The sequence below is a fragment of the Salvelinus sp. IW2-2015 genome, linkage group LG23 (genome assembly GCF_002910315.2).
Source record: "Salvelinus sp. IW2-2015 linkage group LG23, ASM291031v2, whole genome shotgun sequence".
Taxonomy (NCBI): Eukaryota; Metazoa; Chordata; class Actinopteri; order Salmoniformes; family Salmonidae; genus Salvelinus; species Salvelinus sp. IW2-2015.
This window is the reverse complement of record NC_036863.1, coordinates 37,831,476-37,857,576: the sequence shown is the minus strand read 5'-3', so window position 1 is coordinate 37,857,576 and position 26,101 is coordinate 37,831,476. Positions and strand designations below refer to the sequence as shown.

At 45.5% G+C, this 26,101-nt stretch overlaps 1 protein-coding gene across 1 annotated transcript in view; it reads right to left on the bottom strand.

Annotated features, from left to right (window-relative positions):
- Window positions 1–12,759: 12,759 nt before the first annotated feature.
- LOC111951034 (leucine-rich repeat transmembrane protein FLRT1-like) overlaps window positions 12,760–26,101 on the bottom strand; it is a 32,674-nt gene continuing 19,332 nt past the window's right edge. Inside the window, exons 2-3 of the mRNA XM_023969004.2 lie at window positions 24,018–24,833; window positions 12,760–18,520 (exon numbers count right to left, since the gene is read on the bottom strand). Coding sequence (XP_023824772.1) covers window positions 16,214–18,295 — 2,082 coding nt within the window. The 5' untranslated portion in view covers window positions 18,296–18,520; window positions 24,018–24,833 and the 3' untranslated portion in view covers window positions 12,760–16,213. The remainder of the gene's footprint in view (window positions 18,521–24,017; window positions 24,834–26,101) is intronic.

The following is a 26,101-nucleotide window of genomic DNA, read 5'->3' as shown; positions in this document are numbered from 1 at the left end:
CTGTTTTGCTAGCACAGACTGGAATATGCAGTGGTGTAAAGTAAATTTCAAGTACTACTTATGTCGTTTTTTGGGGTATCTGTACTTTACTATTTATTTTTTTGACAACTTTTAATTTTACTTCACTACATTCCTTGAAAATAATGTACTTTTTACTCCATACATTTTCCCTGACACCCAAAGTACTCGTTACATTTTGAATGTTTAGCAGGACAGGAAAATTGTAAAATTCATGCACTTATCAAGAGAACACATGGTCATCCCTACTGCCTCTGATCTGCTGGGCTCAATAAACACAAATGCATAATTTGTCAAATATGTCTGCATGTTTGGGTGTGCCCCTAGCTATCCGTACATTTTAAAAACAATAAAATGGTGCCAYCTGGTTTGCTTAATATAAGGAATTATAAGTGATTTATACTTTTACATTTGATAATAAGTATATTTAGAACCAAATACTTTTACTCAAGTAATATTTTACTGGGTGACTTTCTATTAAGGTATCWATACTTTTACTTAAGAATCACAATTTGTTACGTTTCCCACCACTGGGAATATGTTCCGGGATTCTTCCGATGGCATTGAGGAGTATACCACATCAGTCACCTGCTTCCTCAATAAGTGCATCGATGACRTCGTCCCCACAGTGACCATAAGTACATATCCCAACCAGAAGCCATGGATTACAGGCAACATCTGCACTRATTTAAAGGCTAGAGCTGCCACTTTCAAGGAATSGGACTCTAATCTGGACGCTTATAAGAAATCCTGCTATGCCCTCCGACGAACCATCAAACAGGCAAAGCGTCAATACAGGACTAAGATTGAATCCTACTACATCGGCTCTGACGCTCTTTGGATGTGKCAGGGCTTGCAAACTATTACGGATTACTAAAGGAAACCCAGTCGCAAGCTGCCCAGTGACACAAGCCTACCAGATGAGCTAAATGCCTTCTATGTTCGCTTCGCGGCAAGCAACACTGAACCATGCATGAGAGCACCACCTGATCCGGACGACTGTATTATCACACTCTCTGTAGCCGATGTGAATAAGACCTTTAAACAGGTCAAAATTCACAAGGCTGCAGGGCCAGATGGATATCCAGGATGAGTACCTAGAGCTTGCGCTGACCAACTGGCAAGGAAACGGCAGCCCTCTCTGTCAGCGCCATTTTGTTGACTGAAAATGGCGCTGACARAGAGGGCTGCCGTGCATATAGCTCTTAGGAAACTTTGCAGTATTTAGTTTTTTGTGTATTTCTTACATTATTAGCCCAGATTTTTTTGTGTTTATTATGTACAGCCGGGAAGAACTATTTGATATCAGAGCGGCGGTAACTCGCCAGCACGACCGACATTACGACCAGGAATACGACTTTCCYGAATCGGATCCTTTGTTCGCAACCCCCAGGGTAATTGAACTGATTCCAGAAGCCTACTCAAAACACCGCCGGTGAAGAMGAGGTACTCGGAGTGGATTTCTAGTCCGACTTARGAGGCGTGCACACTACCCACCGCTTCCAAGTATAATACTCGCCAATGTTCAGTCTCTGTTTCATGGAAACATKGCTCTTTTGGGATATACTGTCTGAGTCAGACCAGCCAGTTATGTTCTCAGTTCATTGCGCAAACAGGAATAAATAGAGAAGAAGGGTGGGGGTGTATGTTTCATGGTTAATGACTCATTGTGTTATTGCGATAACATACAGGAACTCAAGTCCTTTTGTTCACCCGACCTAGAATACCACACAATCAAATGCTGATCATATTATCTCCCAAGAGAATTCTCTTCGGTTATAGTCACAGCCGTGTATATCCCCCCTCAAGCCGATAGCACAACGGTTTCAAAGAAATTCACTGGACTTTATGCAAACTGGAAACCACATATCCTGAGGCTCCATTTATTGTAGCTGGGGATTTTAACAAAGCAAATTTGAGAAAAAGGCTGCTGAAGTTCTATCAACACATTGACTGTAGTACTCAATGCTAAAACACTCRACCACTGCTACTCCAACTTCTGGGATGCCAACAAGGCCCTCCCCCACCCTCCTTTCTGGAAATCTGACCATGACTCCATTTTGCTCCTCCCTTCCTATAGGCAGAAAGTCAAACAGGAAGTACCTGTGCTAAGTACTATTCAACGCTGGTCTGACCAATCGGAATCCACACTTCAAGATTATTTTGATAACGCGGACTGGGATATGTTCCGGGTAGCCTCTGATTAATAATACTGACAAATATACTGATACRGGGACTGAGTTTATCAGGAAGTGTATAGGAGATGTTGTACCCAATATGACTATTAAAACCTACCCTAACCAGAAACCGTGGATAGATAGCAGCATTTGCGCAAACTGAAAGCACAAACCACCGCATTTAACCATGGCAGAATACAAACAGTGTAGTTATTCCCTCCAAACAGGCAAGATGTCAGTATAGAGACAAAGTGGAGTCGCAATTCAACAGCTCAGACACGGTTCAGGCATATGTGGCAGGGTCTACAGACAATCATGGACTACAAAAGAAAAACCAGCCACGTCCCGGACACCGACGTCTTGCTTCCGGACAAGCTAAACACTTTCTTTGCCAGCTTTGAGGATAACACGGTGCCCCGACACGGCCCGCCACCAAGAACTGTGGGTTCTCCTTCTCCATGGCTGACGTGAGTAAGACATTTAAGCGTGTTAACCCTCGCAAGGCTGCCGGCCCAGACGGCATCCCTAGCCGCATCCTCAAAGCATGCACAGACCAGATGTCTGGTGTGTTGACGGACATATTCAATCTCTCCCTATCCCAGTCTGCTGTCCCCACATGCTTCAAGATGGCCACCATTGTTCCTATACCCAAGAAAGCAAAGGTAACTGAACTAAATGACTATCGCCCCATAGCACTCATTTCTGTCATCATGAAGTGCTTTGAGAGACTAGTCAAGGATCATATCACCTCTACCTTACCTGTCTCCCTAGACCCACTTCAATTTGCTTACTGCCCCAACAGATCCACAGACGATACAATCGCCATCACACTGCACCCTGCCCTATCCCATCTGGACAAGAGGAATACTTATGTAAGAATGCTATTCATTGACTACAGCTCAGCATTCAACACCATAGTACCCTCAACTCATCATTAAGCTCGAGGCCCTGGGTCTGAACCCTGCCCTGTGCAACTGGGTCCTGGACCCAGGTGGTGAAGGTAGGAAACAACACCTCCACTTCTCTGATCCTCAACACTGGGGCCCCACAAGGGTGCATGCTCAGCCCCCTCCTGTACTCCCTGTTCACCCATGATTACGTGGCCACTCAGGCCTCCAAATCAATCATCAAGTTTGCAGACGACACAACAGTAGTAGGCTTGATTACCAACAATGACAAGACGGCCTACAGGGAGGAGGTGAGGGCTCTGGGAGTGTGGTGCCAGGAAAATAACCTCTCACTCAACATCAACAAAACAAAGGAGATGATCATGGACTTCAGGAAACAGCTGCTGGAGCACTCCCCTATCCACATCGACGGGACTGCAGTGGAGAAGGTGGACAACTTAAAGTTCCTTGGCGTACACATCACTGACAAACTGAAATGGTCCACGCACACAGGTGTGTGGTGAAGAAGGCGCAACAGCAACCTCAGGAGGCTGAATAAATGTGGCTTGGCAACTAAAACCCTCACAAACTTTTATAGATGCACAATTGAGAGCATCCTGTCGAGCTGTATCACAACTGCACTGCCCGCAACCACAGGGCTCTCCAGAGGGTGGTGCGGACTGCACAACGCATCACCGGGGGCAAACTACTTGCCCTTCAGGACACCTACAGCACCCGATGTCACAGGAAGTCCAAAAAGATCAAGGACAACAACCACTCAAGCCACTGCCCATTCACCCCACTATCATCCAGAAGGCGAGGTTAGTACAGGTGCATCAAAGCTGGGACCGAGAGACTAAAAAACAGCTTCTATCTCAAGGCCATCATTGTTAAATAGCCATCCCTAGCACATTAGAGGCTGCTGCCTATATACATAGACTTGAAATCATGGCCACTTTAATAATGTTTACATTTTGCGTTACTCATCTCATATGTATATACTGTATTCTATTCTACTGTATCTGTCTATGCCGCTCTGACATTGCTCGTCCATATAATTATATATACTTAATTCTATTACTTTACTTAGATTTGTGTGCATTGGGTATATGTTGTGAAATTGTTTGATATTACTTGTTAGATATTACTGCACGGTCGGAGCTAGAAAACACAACCATTTCGCTAAACCCACAATAACATCTGCTAAACACGTGTATGTGACCAATAAAATGTGATTTGAAGTGTCTTCACTGACATTTTCAACATTTTCAATGTTTCAAGCAGACCACCATAGCCCCAGTGCCCAACAACAAGGTAACCTGGCTAAATTTCTATCGCCCCGTAGCACACATCTGTAGCCATGAAGTGCTTTGATAGGCTGGTCATGGCTCACATCAACACCATCATCCCAGAAACCCTAGACCCATTACAATTCGCAATGAAGCAATCTCTATTGCACTCCACACTGCCCTTTCCCACCTGGACAAAAGGAACAACTATGTGAGAATGCTCAGCGTTCAACACGATAGTGCCCTCAAAGCTCATCACTAAGTTAAGGACCCTGGGACTGAACACCTCCCTCTGCAACTGGATCCTGGACTTCTTGACGGGCCGTCCCCAGGTGGTAAGGGTAGGCAACAACACATCTGCCACGCTGATCCTCAACACGGGGGCGCTTCAGCGGTGCATGCTTAGTCCCCTCCAGTACTCCCTGTTCACCCACGACTGCGTGGCCAAGCATGACTCCAACACCATCATTACGTTTGCAGACGACACARCGTTGGTAAGCCTGATCACAGACAACGATGAGACAGCCTATAGGGAGGAGGTCAGAGACCTGGCAGTGTGGTGCCAGGACAACAACCTCTCCCTCAACGATCGTGGATTACAGGAAAAGGAGGGGCGAAGACACCCACATTCACATCGACGGGGCTGTAGTGGAACGTATCGAGAGCTTCAAGATCCTTGGTGTCCACATCACAAACAAACTATGATGTTCCAAACACACCAAGACAGTCGTGSTAACCTGCCTAAATGACTACCGACCCGTAGCTCTCACATCTGTAGCCACAAAGAGCTTTGAAAGGCTGGTCATGGCTCATATCAACACCATCATCACATAAACCCTAGACCCACTTCAATTTGCACACCCTCCCAACAGATCCACAGATGACGCAATCTCTATTGCTCTCAAAACTGCCCTTTCCCACCTGGACAAAAGGAACACCAACACCATCATTGCGTTCTCTGACGACACAACGGTGGTCGATCTGATCACCGACAACGATGAGACGGGCTTATAGGGAGGAGGGCCGAGACCTGGCAGTGTGGTGCCAGGACAACAACCTCTCCCTCAACGTGATCAAAAGACTCCAACCACCCTAGTCATAGACTGTTATCTTTGCTACCGCACGGCAAGCGGTACCAGAGCGCCAAGTCTAAGTCCAGAAGACTTCTTAACAGATTCTACCCCCAAGCCATAAGACTGCTGAACAGCTAATCAAATGGCTACCAGGACTATTTGCATTGACCCCCCCCCTTTTTATGCTCCTGCTACTCGCTGTTTATAATCTATGCATAGTCACTTTACCCCTACCCACATGTACATATTACCTCGACTAACCTGTACCCCCGCACATTCACTCGGTACCGGTACCCCCTGTATATAGCCTAATTATTGTTGCTCTTTTATTTTTTATTTTATTTATTAACATTTTTCTTAACTGCATTGTTGGTTAAGGGCTTGTAAGTAAGCATTTCACGGTGTTGTATTCRGCGCATGTGACAAATATAATTTTATTTGATTTGAAGAGTGCAYGGCAACGCCTATTCCCCCTCGAGACTGATTTGGCATGGGTTCTCAGATCCTCAAATARGTTCTACAGCTGCACCWTCGAGAGCCTCCTGACTTGTTGCRTCACTGCTTGGTATGGCAACTGCTCGGCATCCGACACCAAGGCACTACAAAAGGTTGTSCGTAAGCTTCCTGCCATCCACAACCACTATACCAGGCGGTGTCAGAGTACGGCCCTAAAAATGTTCAAATTCTTTGGCCACCCAAGTCATAGACTATTCTTTCTGCTACCACACGGCAAGCGGTACCGGAGCGCCAGGTCTTTGTCCAAAAGGCTCCTTAACAGCTTCTACCCCCAAGCTAAACAGTTAATCAAATGGCTACCCTATTTGCATTGAACCCCTTTTTTACGCTGCTGCTGCTAGCTGTTTATTATGTATGCATAGTAGTTTTACTCCTACCTACCTACATGTACATWTTACCTCGACTAACCTGTACCCACGCACATTGACTCGGTACTGCTATCCCCTGTATATAGCCTCATTATTATTTTMTTGTGTTTTTTTTWAAGTAGCAAATATTTTMTTACTTTTTGATAAACTCTGCATTGTTGGCTAAGGGCTTGTAAATAAGCATGTCACGGTAAGGTCTACACTTGTTGTATTTGGCGCATGTGACAAATTAATATTTGATTCCTTTCCTATTGATGTAACCAAATACATTCATTAATAGCAATGAACATGAGAAAATATTGTAGTACTGAAACTATTTTAGAATATTGCTTTAAATATTCTAATGTTATAAAACATTGAAGTTGTTTAATTTCATTAATTAATCTGAATGTATACTTAGAATAGCATTATTACAAATCTATTAATATTATCATACTGTCTTCAATATTTCTGATGGGTGTACAGTATATCCTATTTACACTAGAAATGAAATCCACAGTGACATGGAACTCACAGTATAATCAACTTGAACYCAAAGGGGTAAGGATTTTGTATTTTGGTGTCACATAGACATAATAGGTAAACAAGTAGCCTACATCAATATTTAATGTAACATGTTGACCACACTGCTCGGGTCGCGTGCACGAGCTTTGCAAATTAATTGTACACACAAATGTTATTCAATCATTGCACCCACACTTCTCGSGCATAAACGAGCGTCTGCGTAGCCAGGCGCTAAAATAGAACTTGGTTGCTAGGCTTGATGCGMTACAAGTCCCGCCTCTCCCATCTCCTCATTGGTTTTTAGGAGCATATACCCACATGGGTGATTGAAAGATGAACTAASGTCCACAATCCAGTCCAATAACAACCCAATGTTTATATCCCAGGACAAATTAGCTAGCAACAGCAAGCYARCTAATTTGCCATAAATGTTTAATGATTTTTGACCTGTCCCCTAATTCATATAGTTGGTTTTGATATTTCTACCTGCGTGTTCTGATCGCTTCTGGTGTGGGTGGACAAAATCAACATGGGCACRATTGCACACGCACGCGAGGGGTCTGGCCAGCTTGTAAGGGTTATTAAGTTGATCTTCCCGTTAYTAAACTCAACCCTGTAATGGTCATATCCTGATGCCTCTTCCATATTCAYATCATGATTACCCACCCTTATAGGAGACCACTGCAGCACCAGAGCTGCCTGATTGAGCTGCAGCGTTTCTCATACTGCTTACTGGCAGCACAGGCCTTTAATTTCACCCGCGCCAATCAATACTATCGGCAGAGTGGCTCCTTACATGCAACCTATTCTGCTTGAATCAGACTCATCTCCAGGARTTTCGGGACAACATGTTGATGAGCACATTTTAAAGTAATGTTGATATGTCACTAAATATTTCACTAAATGTTTTGAATGTGTATGTTTTGGGAGGTTATCATCTGATCATAATACATATCATGCCTTAATTTACAGTGGGGAGAACAAGTATTTGATACACTGCCGATTTTGCAGGTTTTCCTACTTACAAAGCATGTAGAGGTCTGTAATTTTTATCATAGGTACACTTCAACTGTGAGAGACGGAATCTAAAACAAAAATCCAGAAAATCACATTGTATGATTTTGAAGTCATTAATTAGCATTTTATTGCATGACATAAGTATTTGATCACCTACCAACCAGTAAGAATTCCGGCTCTCACAGACCTGTAATTTTAAGAAGCCCTCCTGTTCTCCACTCATTACCTGTATTAACTGCACCTGTTTGAACTCGTTACCTGTATAAAAGACACCTGTCCACACACTCAATCAAACAGACTCCAACCTCTCCACAATGGCCAAGACCAGAGAGCTGTGTAAGGACATCAGGGATAAAATTGTAGACCTGCACAAGGCTGGGATGGGCTACAGGACAATAGGCAAGCAGCTTGGTGAGAAGGCAACAACTGTTGGCGCAATTATTAGAAAATGGAAGAAGTTGAAGATGACGGTCAATCACCCTCGGTCTGGGGCTCCATGCAAGATCTCACCTCGTGGGGCATCAATGATCATGAGGAAGGTGAGGGATCAGCCCAGAACTACACGGCAGGACCTGGTCAATGACCTGAAGAGAGCTGGGACCACAGTCTCAAAGAAAACCATTAGTAATACACTACGCCGTCATGGATTAAAATCCTGCAGCGCACGCAAGGTCCCCCTGCTCAAGCCAGCGCATGTTCAGGCCCGTCTGAAGTTTGCCAATGACCATCTGGATGATCCAGAGGAGGAATGGGAGAAGGTCATGTGGTCTGATGAGACAAAAATAGAGCTTTTTGGTCTAAACTCCACTTGCCGTGTTTGGAGGAAGAAGAAGGATGAGTACAACCCCAAGAACACCATCTCAACCGTGAAGCATGGAGGTGGAAACATAATTCTTTGGGGATGCTTTTCTGCAAAGGGGACAGGCCGACTGCACCGTATTGAGGGGAGGATGGATGGGGCCATGTATCGCAAGATCTTGAGCATTGAAGATGGGTCGTGGCTGGGTCTTCCAGCATGACAACGAACCGAAACACACAGCCAGGGCAACTAAGGAGTGGCTCCGTAAGAAGCATCTCAAGGTCCTGGAGTGGCCTAGCCAGTCTCCAGACCTGAACCCAATAGAAAATCTTTGGAGGGAGCTGAAAGTCCGTATTGCCCAGCGACAGCCCCGAAACCTGAAGGATCTGGAGAAGGTCTGTATGGAAGAGTGGGCCAAAATCCCTGCTGCAGTGTGTGCAAACCTGGTCAAGAACTACAGGAAACGTATGATCTCTGTAATTGCAAACAAAGGTTTCTGTACCAAATATTAAGTTCTGCTTTTCTGATGTATCAAATACTTATGTCATGCAATAAAATGCAAATTAATTACTTAAAAATCATACAATGTGATTTTTCTGGATTTTTGTTTTAGATTCCGTCTCTCACAGTTTAAGTGTACCTGCACTTGTTGTGTACCTGCACAGCACCTGTTGCTGGGCTGCAACCTGGACTCAGGACCAGACGTGACACTTTAATTAGTATGGTATTTATTGATTTGTGGATGTCCATCCATTTTGTATGATATGTTCTTATATTAAAAAAATTGCAATCAATACAATATTCTATGAATTTGCTAAACGTATRATGTGTTATGAATTCCACTTTTTTGTTGTTAATGTTAGCTAGGTGGATAGCTGGCTAACATTAGTTAGGCCAGGGGTTAGGGTTAGCGGTTAGGTTAAAGGGTTAGGAGAAAGGCTAGCTATCGTGCAAAGTATCTAGTAAGTAGTAAGTAGTTGCAAAGTTGCTAATTAGCTATAATGCTAAAATTGTGCATGATGAGATTCCAACACGCAACCTTTGGGTTGCTAGACGTTTGTGTTATACATCCACCCCAACCAACCTAAGTAACCTGTCTTATGTAACCATAGCAAACGTAACATATCATACTAATTTAAGTGTCTCAGATTTCCATTTACTATGTTTTGTCTAGTCTGAGACCAGGTTGGTCCTGATCAAGGATATTTGATCCTTTGCGATGCCTTGCTGYTGAGTTGCAGTTACCCCTGTATGGTCAGCAGATGGCAGCAAGAGCTCAGCATACACACTGCCTTCCTGAATTAATTAATGAGGGCCAAAGGAGATGTGTCTGTGCGAAGTTGGGGCGAGGGGGACATAAACCATGAACGAGGCTGTCTCCTGCTGCTATACGTCAGTAGTCTAAATGATCCCATCCTAAATGTATTGTGTCATTCCAAGCACTTTCAAAAACCCACTGAATAGCTTGTCAGAAAAAATAAATGACAATGGCAATTACAGAACTGCAGAGATGAAGAATACAGACAGGGTATTGGGTTTGGCTCTGCATGAGATGAATATTGCAACAGCAAAAAAAGCTTGACTTGTCCATGACTCACTGCATTAAAATGTCATATGTCCCATCACTTCGATGCCCCAAATACTACTGAATCAACCTACAGAACTGCACTTACAGGGAGGTAACATTTAGTTTCAAAATGTTTTCCCATAAACCTTATTCAGTCACCTTTGAATCACACTATTTGTATGCGATAGTCGATGAATTTGTAGAGCATACTGTACGCGTGTGAGAGTGTCAGCATAAAAGTGTRTATATATATATATATACATATTCCTGTATGTGTTCGCACGTGCGCATATTGATGTGCGTGTGTTTGTGAGTGATGGAGAGTGAGGGAGAGTCTTTCACAGCTCACTGCACAGCTAGATTGCCTGCAGAAGAGGTGACAGCAATGAGAGAAAAATGAGAGAGGCAGAGCCAGAAGAGAAGAGGGCAACACCCTAAGAAGGGGTAAGTATGGGAGGAAAGATATGTGATATGTATACCTMGTTTTAGACAGAGACACAGTATGTGTTAGAAAAACACAACAGCAATTGTGAAATTACGTGGCATTTGATGTGGTGCTATCTAATGACATGAAGCAAACACATGAATCACAGAGAGGAGGACGGAGGGTGAATAGAGGATTTTGAAAGAGTGGCGCTTTCAGGGTAGGAGGAGGGACTCTAAAGACTAATGACAAAGGGGTAGAGGGGAGGTCAGCCTGAGAGCTGAGGAGATGGGGAGAGGAAGAATAACAGGGAAGGTTGTGGGTAGGGGATAGGGGTGGGGGGGACGGAGAGTCAGTTTGTGTGGCGGAGGCATCGATTGATTTATTCCGGCTGTATCGATCAACCGACAGCCCTGTCCCGTGAAGGAAAGCATGAGGATTAAGGCACTGGCTTGTGTAATAAATGGGGTTCCTGGAGTGGGKAGAGAGGGGCTGGCACTAAATCAGTGTGRTGTTGAGCATCCACATGGGCCCAAGACACATGAACTAGGTACAACAAGGTGTGTTTGGGTGTGTGTGCTTAGGCAGTAGCAATGAGCTGCCTAAATCAGTGTGCAGTCAGAGCAGGCAACAGCAGTTGCTTCCCAATGAGTCAGTCCCCATGCAGACTGCCTGCTTGTGCCGGGTGGCCTTAACCCACAATAGAGACAAACACAGAGCTGATTGCATGCTTATTATGACAATCGCATTTGATGCGGTTGAGAACTTGTACCTGTGCTTCATTTCTCCTAACTGGACTTCTTTACACCTAATTGGCTGCATTGTATGTAAGAATCAAACAGAATGATATATCTTAATTCAATCCACAATGACTATCGTAATATGATTTGTAATGTAATTAGTCGGCGRGCTCCGTTACTTTTCCAGGGCTAGGGCTCGAAGTCGAGTCCGTTGGGCTTTGAGCAGAATGACATTGGATTGACTGATTGATTTMTGTATGTCAAATGAAGGACAYACAGACAGAGAAGTTCCATGCAGAGCGAGAGAGGGAAAGAGGAGGGGAATCACGGATGGGTGGACGGATGAAGCAGAGGCAGTGGATTAGGGTGGTGGGGTATAGAAAGAGACAGAGACAAATGGAGTGTGAGAGACACGAGGGAAAGAAACTCAGACTCATGCCTGCTGACCTCACCTCTACTCTCAGCTAATCAATACAGGGGGAKGGGGGGGGGGGGGGGGGGTAAAGGGGRGGGCTGTTTGTGTCACTCCCAATAAAGATCGAAATACAGTGACATTGTGCTCGCCCGTCTCACCCCAACCTTGTGACATGTTTCTATTTAATATGGTATCCTGGTAATCCTATGAAAGACAAGAGGCCTGGAGCACTTAGTCTGTCCTCTAGAGGAGGGGGGGATGGGGGACAAATGATTATTTCCCCGGGCCTACAAGTCTGTTTCCTTCCTTTCCAGTCAAGTGTGTTCATCAAAATGGACTAAATCTACAGGAATGCATACAGTATATGCTAGTGTACATCTCTGCCTGAGATGATAAAATACAAAATGGTTACTTCCTCCTTYGGACAGCTAAGCACAGAACCGAGGAAAGAGACATTTATTTTCTGAGCTAAATTAGTTCCTTGGAAGGTGCCTACTGTTCTTAGCAGCTTATTGTCCCAGCAGACTAATTCCCTTGTTTTTCACGTTCTTATAGTCAGCAGAATTGCTGTGATAATGTCCCTTCAGTATTAGGGAGTCCAGTAGCATTTAGACGTAGTTTAAAGGCGCTCATAAACAGGCCAGTGAGAACAGGTTAACGTCTGTTCTAGGAGCTGCGTGTGTTTGAACAGAGGAAATCAAGAACAGAGGACCATGAGTAATGGTAATCATTGTGGGTCTATCAGCTGTGTGTGTGTGTGTATTTGCCTGTGGGATATGAGGGGGCAGAAGCAGTGGAAATCAAAACATCTATACCACAGCTAACAGAGCTTGGCTTCTGTTGAGAACAACTGTGCTAGGTAGACAACTTTAATGAGGAACAGGTACACACACACACACACACAAACTCTGGGCTCTGGACTCCACAAGACACACAAACTCTGGGCTCTGGACTCCACAAGGCTTTGCACGTCTCCTTTATTCACATAGAAAAGAGACATCTTTATACAAAATAGTTAATTGTTCCTCAGTATAACACAGAGTCCAACAAAGGAGGATGTTTCAACAGCAGCAACCTACAAAAAGTACACAGGAAAAATATGGAAGGGCAGACCAAAAGAAAGAAAGAACAGAACACACACTACTGATAACAGTCAAATAATTCCTTGCTCTGATTCTTAAACCATCAAACCACAGACCCATGTGTTAGTTGGCGCCTGAAACCTGGATCCACTCAGCATACCAAAGGCATCCACCTCCTGTGTGGGTTGGGTGATGGGCACTCCACGAAGGGAAGGGGCATGAAGAGGGCGCGCTGAATGTGGATTTAAATGTGCAATAAAGGATGATAATGATGATAAATGATGAGAGCACCATTTCACCCGGAAAGCTTAAAAAAAGTGTGCTGGGTGACGACTCCCAAGCTGACCCCGTTTGCGCTCTCTGTTATTGTGCGGTTCGCATCGGTCTGAGCACAGACTGAAGAAGTATATTCTTTTGACAGAAACACCGACTCTGCAAACAAGGTCTTTCTGTGAAGCTAGAGCAAGGGGAGGAGACGTCTGTGTTAATGGGCTGCAGGTGGAACTACTGCTACTCTGATTCGTCAGGAGCCACACGATCTGACACACACACACACACACACAGACAGTACACACACACACACACACACACACACACACACACCAACTGCTGGTCCAGTCAGCAGGAGCAGTCAAATATGCAGATGGTCAAAATAACTAAACAAAATGACCGCAAGTGCTGCCTGCTCTTACGGCGATGCACACAATCTGCATACCTACTAAGGTTCTGTGTAGCTCAGTTGGTAGAGCATGGTCCTTGCAACACCATGGTTGAGGGTTTGATTCCCACAGGGGACCAATATGAAAATGTATAAAAGTGTCAGCTAAAATGGAAATGGTACTTTCTCTCTCTCAATTTTGCCCAAACATACACATCTAGGCATGCAAGCTCAACTAGGAACAATATTTGCACACCAAAGAAATGCAATGTGTTTTATAGGAGAGKGGTGGAGTAATAGAGGCGACTGGGAATTAACAGTGAAACATGCAGGCCTGGTTTCTGTATGTAAGCTGGTTACCTGTGATATGATTCTTCCCCTCACTAATACCCCAATGTGTGGTTACTTTCAGATCAGGAAAACAATATTTAAACAGTTCTTTGTACTCATGAGGTGAAATGGCGACATTGTTGCTGTAATGTGATCGATTCAACTTTAATTGTGACTCCTCTGCAAGAATGGATTTATAAGCAGGTGTACACTTAACATGGACAACTATCACAAAGAATTGTAGGCTCAGTATTTTTGTTTTTCCTGTAGAGATGGGTGTGGATGGTATCTCAAAGTGGAAATGAGTGATTGTCATGTTAACAGCATAAAATGAATAACATTAAATTGCTATCATTTCTATCAACATTTTCCAAAATATGAACCTGCCACCAACAGTGTTGGTTGTTCCAGTTTCACATTTTGTATTTAAAATAAAATGAACACTCCTCAGACATATTGTCTGACAGTCAGCCTACTATGAAATCCTATCAGACAGAACAGCCAAGGAAACACGATTCATTTCCACCTTGGAAACAGTAAAGTGATAAACAAGCAATGGAAAATATTACAGCAATGTGGAGTAGCAGGGTATGACAAATAGGTTTATGCACGGATGAACTCCGTCGTTCCAGAGCCATCATTTCTGTGCCGTCTTCTGCATTTGAATGTGTCTCTCGCTTTTCCTCTGTGTCTCTCAAGGTCTATTTCTCTGCCCCCCTCCCTCCCTGTTACGTTACTGTAAGTGCTGATTCATTTACATTTGTAGTGCTACTTGGAAGGAGAAGTGGACTGAGTTGAGGACTATCACTAGTGCCTACACAAAGTAAAATAGAACTCACCCCACTGTCGTCTCACCCCCACCTCAGATCCTCCACCTCCCTCGCCCCCTCCCACAGTGCAGGTCCACAGTGTTACGGTTTTGATCATCTACCTGATATATCTCGCTGTTTACACACTCATTTTCCCGATTCACATTTACATGACTGCTGTGTCTGTCCACAGGATGCTCCACAGAAGTCCTCTGCCCTGTTGGGAATCGGCCCACTGGGGAACAACACAGAATGCCATCTAGTGAGGGAGGCTCCCCTTCTCACCCGAATACCACCACCTTCTAMGGTAACTGGATAAGTACACAGGCACAAGAGGGAGAATGGAGGTTGGACTCGTATGTTGCAAAGGAGTGATTTGAGAATGGGGGGGGGGGGCTCTATTATTAACCAACTTCTGTATTGTAATCGGACAATGTCTCTTTTGCTTCAGATAGTTTAATTAAAAAGAGGTGTACATAAACATTCAAGCTGGTGCAGTCAAGAAAATGTTAACCATCAGTTGGACCTCAGGAGGTGTTTTGTATCTTCTTCTTGCTCAAAAAAAGAAAGAAGGAGTAACTTCCCCATCACAAAAGTCAAGGTCCAGTGTGAGTCATCCCCCCCCCCCCAAAAAAAATCACAAAAAACTAAACCAATAAATAAGGGTAGCAGTGAGGGACTGATCAAAGAAACAAGCAGGGAACAATGACTTCTCCAAACACAGTCCAGTGGATGTCTATCTAAGTAAAGTGTCTACAAGCCTGGGCTGCATTGAATTCAATGCATTGTTCCGTTATAGAACCTTGCGAAAGTCATCAAGGATATCATCAAGGACCCTCACCCCTGACAAGACCCTCACCCCTGACAAGACCCTCACCCTGTGGAACCACTGGATCAGGCCACAACTAGTCTGCTTTAAGACAAGCGGTTATGTGGGCTGTTTGAAAGAGAACTATTCACAGCTTTACAGAGCCTTGTCTTCAGGTAACTGATAGGACAAACTGGGCACATCAGGATAGTTGAGGCATTTAAACGGATGAGACAAGAGGGCAAAATATAGCCAGTGGGCAAGTGATGCGTATCTAAGAAGTTTGTCTCTCTGACCCTTTCAGGACTTTTTAACCTTATATCTTGGTGTCTCATGTGGCTTGCCAAACATAAGCCCTGGAATGGAACTGTACTGTAAGTGAAAATATCCTGCAGTTTCAACACAGACTGCACATTCTTCTCACTTGTCTCACYGAGAGAGGGAGCAGTGATGGAAAACATCCACTGATCATTACTAAGGGTGTGAAGAAGCAGTCTGTATCAACACCTGTAATGGGCCGTTGGTTCGCTCCTGCTGCTGTGTACCAGCTAGCTGTTTCCTGCAGGCATCCCAGCCAATTATTCAAATAGTGTCAGTGCAGTGAACAGCTGGCTTAGCTGGAATGGGAGACTAGAAGAGGAAGGCACAGAGTGGTTCTTCAGAAGAACCCATGCGGACAAAATACAGTATCCATACAGTACATCTAGAACAGTGTGGAACGGGCCAGGTCTATCACGTGTAACAGTAGTCTATATCTGGGATCCCTCTTTCTCTATAGCCACGGTTGGTGCCATACCCTGCATTGGACACTTGGTGGGCACCTTTGTAGAGGCCGGTGCCATTGGAGGGGAATATAGTGTGGATGATGTAATCCTCCCGGAGGGGCTTGGGCGGCTGGTGGGTAACCATGGGCGTCATCTGGAACCCTGGGCCTCGGATCTCCAGGATGGTGGTGTCCTTCTTTGTGCCTGACTCAATGTAGTCATCGTAGTGCTTGCTCTTTCTGGAGCTGCCACGGCTGTATTGATCACGAGAAGACAGGCGTCCGGCCCGATGCCCGTACCAGCAGAAGATGGCGAATATGAGGGCCAGAGAAACGATGACAGTAGCTCCACCAATGATCCCAGCCAGAGGCAGAGTAGCCATGTGTTCAGGGTCCTGGTTGTCCTCCTGGCCCACATCTGGCTGACTGGGGTCTGACGTCTCAGCTTTAGCGCACACTGGAGCTTCATCTGAGTCAGTGTCTCCGCCTGCCATGGCTCCTTTACCCCCGGAGCTGGCCGCCAGGGGCACCATGCAGATGATGTAGCTGGAGTGGGGGTGCAGGGAGGTGAGCAGGTACTCTCTGCGGTCTCCTCTCACCAGGGTCTCTGTGATGGAGCCCATGGCAGCGCTGGTGCCCAGCCGCAGCCAGCTGAGTCTGAAGGAGGAGGTGGGCTGGGCCACACTCCAGGTGACACGAATGCTGTCGTGGGCCAGGGGCTTGACATTCARGGCCAGGCTCTTACCCACTCCACTGCTACCCAGGGTGTAGTCTAGACCAGAGTCTGGTAGCCCCAGGCCGGGCCGCTTGGAGCGCAGGGTGAAGAGGGAGCCCTGTGGAGGGGAAAGGGTGGTGGAGCTARCGACAACTCCTCCTACTCCACCCACTCTGTCTCTGGTCCCACTGCCTGTGGCTCCAGCCCCGGCCCCGGCAGGCACTACCCCTGTGRCCTCACACTCCTCCATCTGGCTGGTCAGGTCCTTGAGGGTCATGTCTCTAACCTTTTCTGGTGCCTGGCAGGTAAGGCCCCTCACCGTGATGGAGTTACCCCTAGCGTGCAGCCAGTCATGTAGCCAGCGCAGGTTACAGCCACAGTGCCAGGGATTCCCCCGCACCAGCAGTTGTCCCAGGCTGTCCAGGTCTTTGAACAGGCCCCGAGGCAGGGTGGTCAGGTTGTTGCCAGACAGGTCTAGTCTCTGGAGCCTCCTCATGCCGTCCAAGGAGCCACGGGGCATGTGGATCAGAGCATTGTCCTGCAGGGAGAGACGTTGCAAGTGGGTGCTGGGCAGGTTGAGTGGCGGGGTCAGGAGGGAGTTACGCACCAGGGAAAGCTCCGTCAGGTTGGAGAGGCGGGAGAAGGTGTCGTCTGCGATGCGCTGATTGGCCAGGAGGTTTCCGTCCAGGACGAGACGTCGCAGGGAGGAGAGGCCGCGGAAGGCGTGGGTGGGGATGGTGGAGATGCGGTTGTCGTCCAGCCTCAGCTCCTCCAGAGAGGCCGGGAGCCCAGAGGGGATGCTGGACAGGTGGTTGCGAGACAGGAAGAGCAGACGCAGCCGCGGGTTGTCAACGAAGGCCTTGTCTTCGATGCTGACGGTGGAGACAGAGTTGTCGTCCAGGTGCAATTTCTCCAGCAGTGGCATGCGGGCCAGGGTGGCGCGGGGAAGCGTACGGATGTTGTTGTCCTGCAGGTGCAGCTCCCGGAGGGAAGGGGGCAGGTGCATGGGGAAGTCATCCAGCTCGTTATCGTACAGGTAGACCACTCGGACRGTTAGGTGCCGCTCCAGGGAGGTGGGAAGCCCGGCGTTGTCTATGTGGTTGTTCTGAAGGTAGAGCACAGTGGCAGAKRKGGGCARAGGGGGGATAGAGCTGAGGCCMCGGTCGTTGCAGTAGATGAAGTCCTCGTCACATCGGCACACTGAGGGGCACACCAAGTCTTCCTCCTCATCGTACCCTGTGGCTGCAGCAACCTCCAGCACCTCGGCCAACAGAGTCAGGCAGAGCATCAGCAGGAACAGCCAATCACGCAGCTCGGCCACTCCCTCCGGCGCCATGGTGCTGATAATCGACTTCCCTTCCTCTCGGTCTCAACTTCCCTTCCTCTCGGTCTCAACTTCCCTTCCTCTCGGTGTCAACTTCCCTTCCTCTCGGTCTCAACTACCCTTCCTCTCGGTCTCAACTTCCCTTTCTCCCGGTGTCAACTTCCCTTCCTCTCGGTCTCAACGTCTTAGCTCCTTGAATCCTAACGATGATCTCAAATCAGGCCGGCTCCTTCAGCCCTAGAAAGAATGAAAAGGAGACAGGTTTTAGTTAACAATCCGCTCAAGTGACCAGATTACTAAGAAGGTTTCATTGAAATTCCAAAATCACTTCAAATTGCCAGGATATAACAAGCTTGACAATGTACCCTTATTTAATTCTGCCTAAACCATATCCAACAAATGATTCATGGTCACATGGAAATTGAACTGCTACAGTATACTAATCYCTTTTAATATCTCGACTTCAATYCCCTTGTCATGGTGAAGTGGCAGTATTGTAATCTGCTTCCAGCAGGAGTTGGAGGAGAGTATTTTTCTTGAAATCAATTTCAGTAAAAGACACAATGAAATATATCAAATATATCAAATCATTTTGAGAAATTGAGTCAGACAGTAAAGGGAAATTACAACACAATCTATACAGTTTTGTGATCTGTCTACTGAAAGAACCGGGCCTGGTTAAATCCAATAACTGGGGCCTGTTATTGCTGGTCTGACCACATGTTCAGGGACATCTCCTGGCCCTATAACATACACAATAGTGTATTTGTTTGAATTCTCCCAGAGCGCACTGGCCAAGCAGACTGTGTAAACAGAACATCCCACAGTTTTTACATGAACTATTCCATGTGTGTGTGTGTGTGTGTGTGTGTGTGTGTGTATATATATGTGTGTATATAAGCATGAGTGTACAGTATGTGTTTGTGGCAGTGTAGAGCGAGTCACTGTGTATATTTTTGAGTCTGAGCAGCTGTGCAAATAAGCCTGTCAAACAGAGTGTATTTGGGTCAGTCCCTTTAAAGGCAAGATTGATTGATGTGGCAGAGAGAGTGGGAGGGATTAGGGGAACATATTGAGTTGTGATTGGGTGGATTAAGCAGGCGTCAGAAAGAATGGCACATAGATAAACTATCTTAAGCACTTCCTACATTAGTTTGTTCATTCCATGGTTACTCATTTGGCTTATGCTTTCAGGGCTGGTCCAATCCACAGACAATTACCTAATTTACAGCTAGGGTACAGATGCATTAAGGTTGTGAGAGACTGTGTGTGTGTCTGTGTATAATTGTAGGGGTACAAGCTGTGTGGCAGTGTACAGTCACAGATGTCTATAGACGTGTGTGAGCATGAGCCAAGCTGTACAAGACACGTACTGCATGTGTCCCCACACGTTGCTGCAGTCAAAGTTACAGTCATCTGTATTCGGGAGACGTCAGGCAATGTGGGGCTGCGTGAAGGGAATGGGGAGGGTGTTTGTGTGGAAATGGGCTGGCCAGACAGGCAGTCGCCTAAGGCAGGGTACAGTACACAAAACAGCCCTACACTTTCCAATACTGGAACAGGAGCAAGATGGAGAGGACAGCCGGATCAATTACCATGAGAGAGAACGAAAGACAGAGGAGAGAGAGAGAGACAGAGAGGAGGGAGAGAGAGAGACGGCGAGAGAGACAGCAGGGAGAGAGAGAGAGACAGAGAGGAGGAGAGAGAGAACGAGAGAGACAGAGAGGAGGGAGAAGGAAGAGAGAACAAGAGAGACAGAGAGAACGAGAGAGACGAGAGACGAGAGAGACAGAAGAGAAGAGGACAGAGAGGAGGAGAGAGACAGAACGAGAGAGACAGAGGAGGGGAGAGAGAGAGAGACAGAGAGGAGGGAGAGAGAGAATGAGAGAGACAGAGAGGAGGGAAAGAGAGAACGAGAGAGACAGAGAGGAGGGAGAGAGAGAGAGACAGAGGGAGGAGAGAGAGAGAGACAGAGGAAGGAGAGAGAGACAGAGGAAGGAGAGATAGGAGAGAGAGAGAAACAGACACACATAGGGGAGGAGAGGAGGGAGACAGAGAGAGAAAGAGAGACATAGGAGAGAGAGAGAGAGACAAAGGAGGGAGAGAGGAGGAGAGAAGAGCAGTTCTAGAATAAGCGCATTGGACTGTTGCTATCTTCACCATGATATCCCCCACAGAAACCATATCTAGCAGCACTCACATCCACATATTCATGATAAGGAAAATCTGGGAATGATAACCAAAGACGATGGCAGTGTATCGGGAAATCCCCTCGGTTGATGGCAGAGTGGAGATAATACTGGCACGAAGCTTATCTTACATGCCCATGTCCTTGAATCTAATTTCAAATTTAGGGATTGGTGCAGAGRAAGGCGTGATGCAAACAAGAGATGGCCAAGGTGATGAAGGAAATAAATAAATCAAAGGATGGTCAAAATAGAGGAGGCTGAGAAGAAAAAAACATTCCCCATATACTTTTGCTATGCTACAATATGGCCCGATTCAGTCATCCTTGTACTATCAACTCTCCAACATGTAATACCCGTAGATTATTGTTTGTATGTATCTCAATATAGGATGAATGAACCATTCTGCAAGGCCTTGTCTTTGGCAGTAATTTACAGTGTATATAGTATTTTCTGTGAGAGAGAAACTATTAGAACCCCATTGATTGTGCTTGAGTCAGCAGAGTCCAATCGGTGAGCTTCATTGCTTGTCTGGAACAGACCCTAGGCCTCTTCAGAGTCATTAGCTCTGAACTGATGTTACTGCTAGTAAATCTGAATCAGCTGCCTTCAAAAGGTCCTGTAGTCTACAAACGAACGTGACTCTACAAAAACACATGATTGTATTAAATACATTTAAAATATATCATTATTAATGGCTTGGAAGATGCACACATCAATTYRWAAATAATGACATGAACGTATCTAATCCACTCTATTTATAAATTCAGAGCAGAGGCTTAAAATGAAAGTAACGTGCAGACGGTACTGTTACCATATCTTACATTTCATCTGAATACTGTCAACTTAGGGCCAAATCCTAACATGAGATACGCACATTCAACTTTAAGTCAAATCTCCCAGTGACAGTACTACATGATTTCTGTGAACGTTTCAGTAACAGCCGTGAATGTTAGGTTAGAATGTTACCCATGAGTCATTGAGGTTAAGTGCCTTGATGTGAGCACTACACCACTATGCTTGTTCCACCTGGGATCTGAGACAGCATCCATCTTGTGGCTAGTCCATTTCCCTACCCACTCTGCTGCTGCTGTTACTACTGTCGCTGCTGCCGCTCTATGAATTCATTTGGCTCCGTGTCTCTTCCCCAGGGACCCCAGATTAAAAGTAAATCCTGTAAGCATTAACAGAGGAGTCGTGGCCCCCCCTGCAGCAAAATGCTGCCGAATGGAGTGGAGGGCCACTCTGACACATGAGCAGAGACGAATACCAAATACATCAGATTATATAAAATAGGAATATATGAATATGAAATGGTGCATGTGATTTTCTGGTGTTGACGATTTCAGTGAATTCCTGACTGTGATATGTCCAGGTTGGCTGTTAGATCTGAAAGAGGTACTACATCATCATGGACGTTTTGCCATGTTAGCACTTCACTCTCTCTGTTATTGCATTTCCCAGCCAGACTAGAAGTACTGTAGTGGATACACACACGACCTGCTATAGATTCCACTAGCTTATAAGGCAATACTGCACAAACAAGGGTTTTTAGAAAACTCAATGTCTCTGCATGAACTTTCTTTTATCCACTTATGTTATTTGGCAATTACAGGAAAGACTAGATTTAAAACTCTCAAGTTCTCTCTCTCTCTCTGACTCTATATCTCTCTTTCCGTCTCGCATACTTCTATTCCGGGAGTACATCCGGGAGTACATTTTTTATTAGTTGAGTTGTCAACACTTTTAACCAAAGTAGAAATTAAAAGCAGAGAATACCCATTAATAAATCAAATCCACGATTTAGATTTCAGGACGGGGGGGGAAATGGGGGGGGGGGTTAGCTAACACTGGGTAATGGTCGGATGGGGGCAGAATATATCTTTTAGATGGATTACTGTACATGAAATAGTTTTATGCTGCCGTCACTCTGACCCTGCTTCTCAGTTTGAGCATGGTGGTTTGGAGCGGTTGAAATGGACGTGCAGAGGCCAGGCAGAACCAGCTTGTATCATCTGTTGAGGCTATAAGCCACCCCCCCCCCCCGCCCCCTCCTGCTCATCCTCCCTCCCAATCTCTGTTGGCATACAGTACACTGCCCAATTTAGAGATAAAATAGACATACAAATTACACAGGAGATGACCTGTGTGTATGTCATAGGCTGGTGGGAGGAACTATAGCAGGAYGGGCTCATTGTAATGRCTGGAATGGACTCAATGGAACGGTATCAAACACATCAAACATATGGAATCCACATGTTTTACTCCATTCCATTATTTCCATTCCAGTCATTACAATGAGCCCGTCCTCCTATAAGTCCTCCTGCAAGCCTCCACTGTATGTGTGTCTACATCTGCATGCACATATTTGCCATTGTTTATGCATGTGTGGGGAGGATTCAAGCCGATGTTCTAATGTGCAATTTAAAGAGAGAGGTTTGTGTAACATGTCTAAGTGAAGACACCGTCTCTCTCTCTTTCCTTTCCTCCCTCTCTTTCTCCCTCTGCCTTCCTTGTCACACTCCTCTCCTGCTTTCCTTTCCTCCCTCTCTTTCTCCCTCTGCCTTCCTTGTCACACTCCTCTCCTGCACGTGCCCTGCGTGAGCAATGAGGTGGCTGATTGAGTCACAATTTCTCCCTGGTTCTCACTCTCTCTCGCTCTCTCTCCCTGTYTCACCATGCTTCCCTGTTTCACAACCTCTCTTCCCTCTCTCCCCTACGCTTGCTATTCCCACCGTTCCCTCTTCCTCTCCCTACACTTCTATGTATTTATATCAAAACATGTCTTAATCCTTCATTCTCTCTGTTTTATGAGTAAGTCGCTCTTTTTATCGCCTACTCCTCGTCTTCCTTTGATTCTTCCATTTCATCTGTCCCTCTTCCTCTCTCTGCATATTTCTATGCATCCTTTGGTGTGTGACCAGTGCACTACTCTCTCTTCCCGTACCTCTCTCTCTCTCTTTTTCTCTCTCCCTCTCGTTCTGTCTCTCTCTCTTTTTCTCTCTCCCTCTCATTCTGTCTCTCTCTCTCTTTTTCTCTCTCCCTCTCATTCTGTCTCTCTCTCTCTTCTTCTCTCTCCCTCTCGTTCTGTCTCTCTCTCTCTGGTCTACGGCGGTGCTTCTTTAATCCCGTCTTACTGTCCGTTTCTCCTTCAGCTGATGAATACCTAAAAGAGAAAAAGCATGGAAACCCTCTCTCTGACAAACCCTCTCTCTGACAAACCCTCTCTCTGACAAACCCTCTCTCTGACAAACCCTCTCTCTGACAAACCCTCTCTCTGACAAACCCTCCAATAAACAAATGCTGGATAATAACCGGCAGCATTTCTTCCAGTCCCGTACACTAATTATTATTGCACCAATCAGAAAACCACAACACAATTCATCAATCTGTTAGCCTATTACAGGCTGATGTGCTATCTAAATGTGTTACTTTGAATAAAAAAGGCCCTTTGTGTTGTAAATTATACAGATTTGTGGTAGGGAGAAAGTGCTAATTAAATCCGTGGCTAATTGTTAGTGGAGATGATGTGAACACAGCTCTCTCACCTTGTCTTGTCCAAGCTGGAGCTGTGAGTCTGTCTCCCCTGGAGCCTGTGGGTCCWGGTGCAGTGGATAAATAGATACAGCACACCTCCAGGATTCAGACTGCTCCCAGGCAGCCCTACTGTACACTTGCCTTAGGCCTTGGTGTGGGCTTGGATTTTCCCAAGAAAAAAATCCTTCAGAGAAAATGCTGCTGGCTGTGGGAGTAACAGAGTGCACTCTATCTCAGTAGAGCCCTCGCTTCGAATCCCGGAATGTCTGATCTCAAAGCCATATCCCAATCGGAGCGGAGTCCACATCATCTTATCCGTTTCCCTCTCAGAGCTGGGCAGAATGGGATGGAATATACTTAGGAGACTGAATATTTCCACTGATCTAAAAAGAATAAAAGTAGGTTTAGCCTAAGATCCTGTTATTCTATTCTATTCTATTCTATTCTATTCTATTCCTCAGTTCCTTTACCAAAACTGAATCCCACCAAATATATTAGTCTTCTAGGAGACAGAAAAGTGTTCTTGAACAAACAACATTGCGAGCATTAAACCGTGTCAACCATTATTAGGCTTTGGTGTTTGAAAAGAATGAACTGAGGCCAATCATAAGACATGATACTCAGTCCCATTCAAAGACCCGGTATCTTCATGCCGACTCCAGCCTTGCTTCTTTGAGGGTAGCGTTCTTGAAACTTTTGAAAATCTTTTGTTCTGACGTCAGTAGAGACAGATTCCTCTCTGTGTTGATCAGAGGGGATGAAATCCCTCTCCAGTCACACCTGTCGTTTGGTGCTCCGCTGTAGCCTCAGCCTTTCACAGTTACTCTCTGTGAAGGAAAGAGAAAAAGCCATGCGTGAGGGCGTGGCACAACCATATCATATAAATACAGTAACAATRGCGTACAGTCATGATAAATAACACTTGAACTTGATGAAAGGGTCACAGGTTATAATGTTTATCGTGACAACATGATGTGTCGCTATGATTAATGAATGATGAAAAGCAGAACAAGATGCCGCATCAATCTGAATAAATACTATGGAATAATTTGACCATCTATCCATCCATTCATGAATCAATATGTACAGTATCTATCGGTTGTATTTAAAGCAGGGTTGGGGTCAATTTGAATTGTCAGTCAATTCAGAAGTAAACTAAAACTCCAATTGAATAATTGAACAAACAACATTGCGAGCATTAAACCGTGTCAACCATTAAAGACATATATTGTCAGTGGTTTCTCAATAAACTGAAAAGGATTCATTTAAAACGATTTAAGTTTTAAGTTCACTTCCAGAGTTGAGTGTTTTGAATTGGAATTGACCCCAACCGTGATTGACAGTGTAAACTCTCCAGGTGTCCGTTATAACACCCTCTAATAATACCACATACAGAGCTCTGGAGGATTGATGTGAGAGGAGAAACAGCCGGGATACAACAGCAATCAGAATCTCATCACRTAGGTATGTCCTTTATGCTTCAGGGATTTAGTAGAACGTAAATGCACATAAACGCCCTTCATACACCTTTTTATACGTTCAACACCATTTAGCCTGCGCACCTATGGGTCATGCTGGGTGAGGAACGATGAGCACGTTGGAGGATTAACATTCAAATGTATGCAAAATGTAGACCCCGTGTCTCACATTGGACTGTCGTGATGTGTGAGAAAAACAGCTGTGATAACACCCTTCCTAAGCAGTGGGAAGTATGAGAGAGACCTTGCTGAAGTGTGAATAAGATTCACATATGGGTGTGTGAAATCTCTGTGTGAATAATACTACATTTATGTAGGGTTATAGCTGTGTGTGTGTGTGTGTGTGTGTGTGTGTGCGCGTGCGTGCGGCTCAGTGTGTTCCTCCCTCCTAGCTCTTCAACTATTCTGTACACACCATCACCTCATCTCTGGCTCTCAATTTATCATTTAGTGAGGGATGGGGAGATGGAGGTGGGAAGAGAGAGGGAGAGGGAGATGACAGGGAAGAGAGGAGAGGAGGGGAGGGGTCATGAACTCATTGGAGAATAGGTTGGAAGCAGGAATTACTGTCAGCCTTGAGCAACGGTTCAATTAGGCTGAACTCAACGAGTGACGGG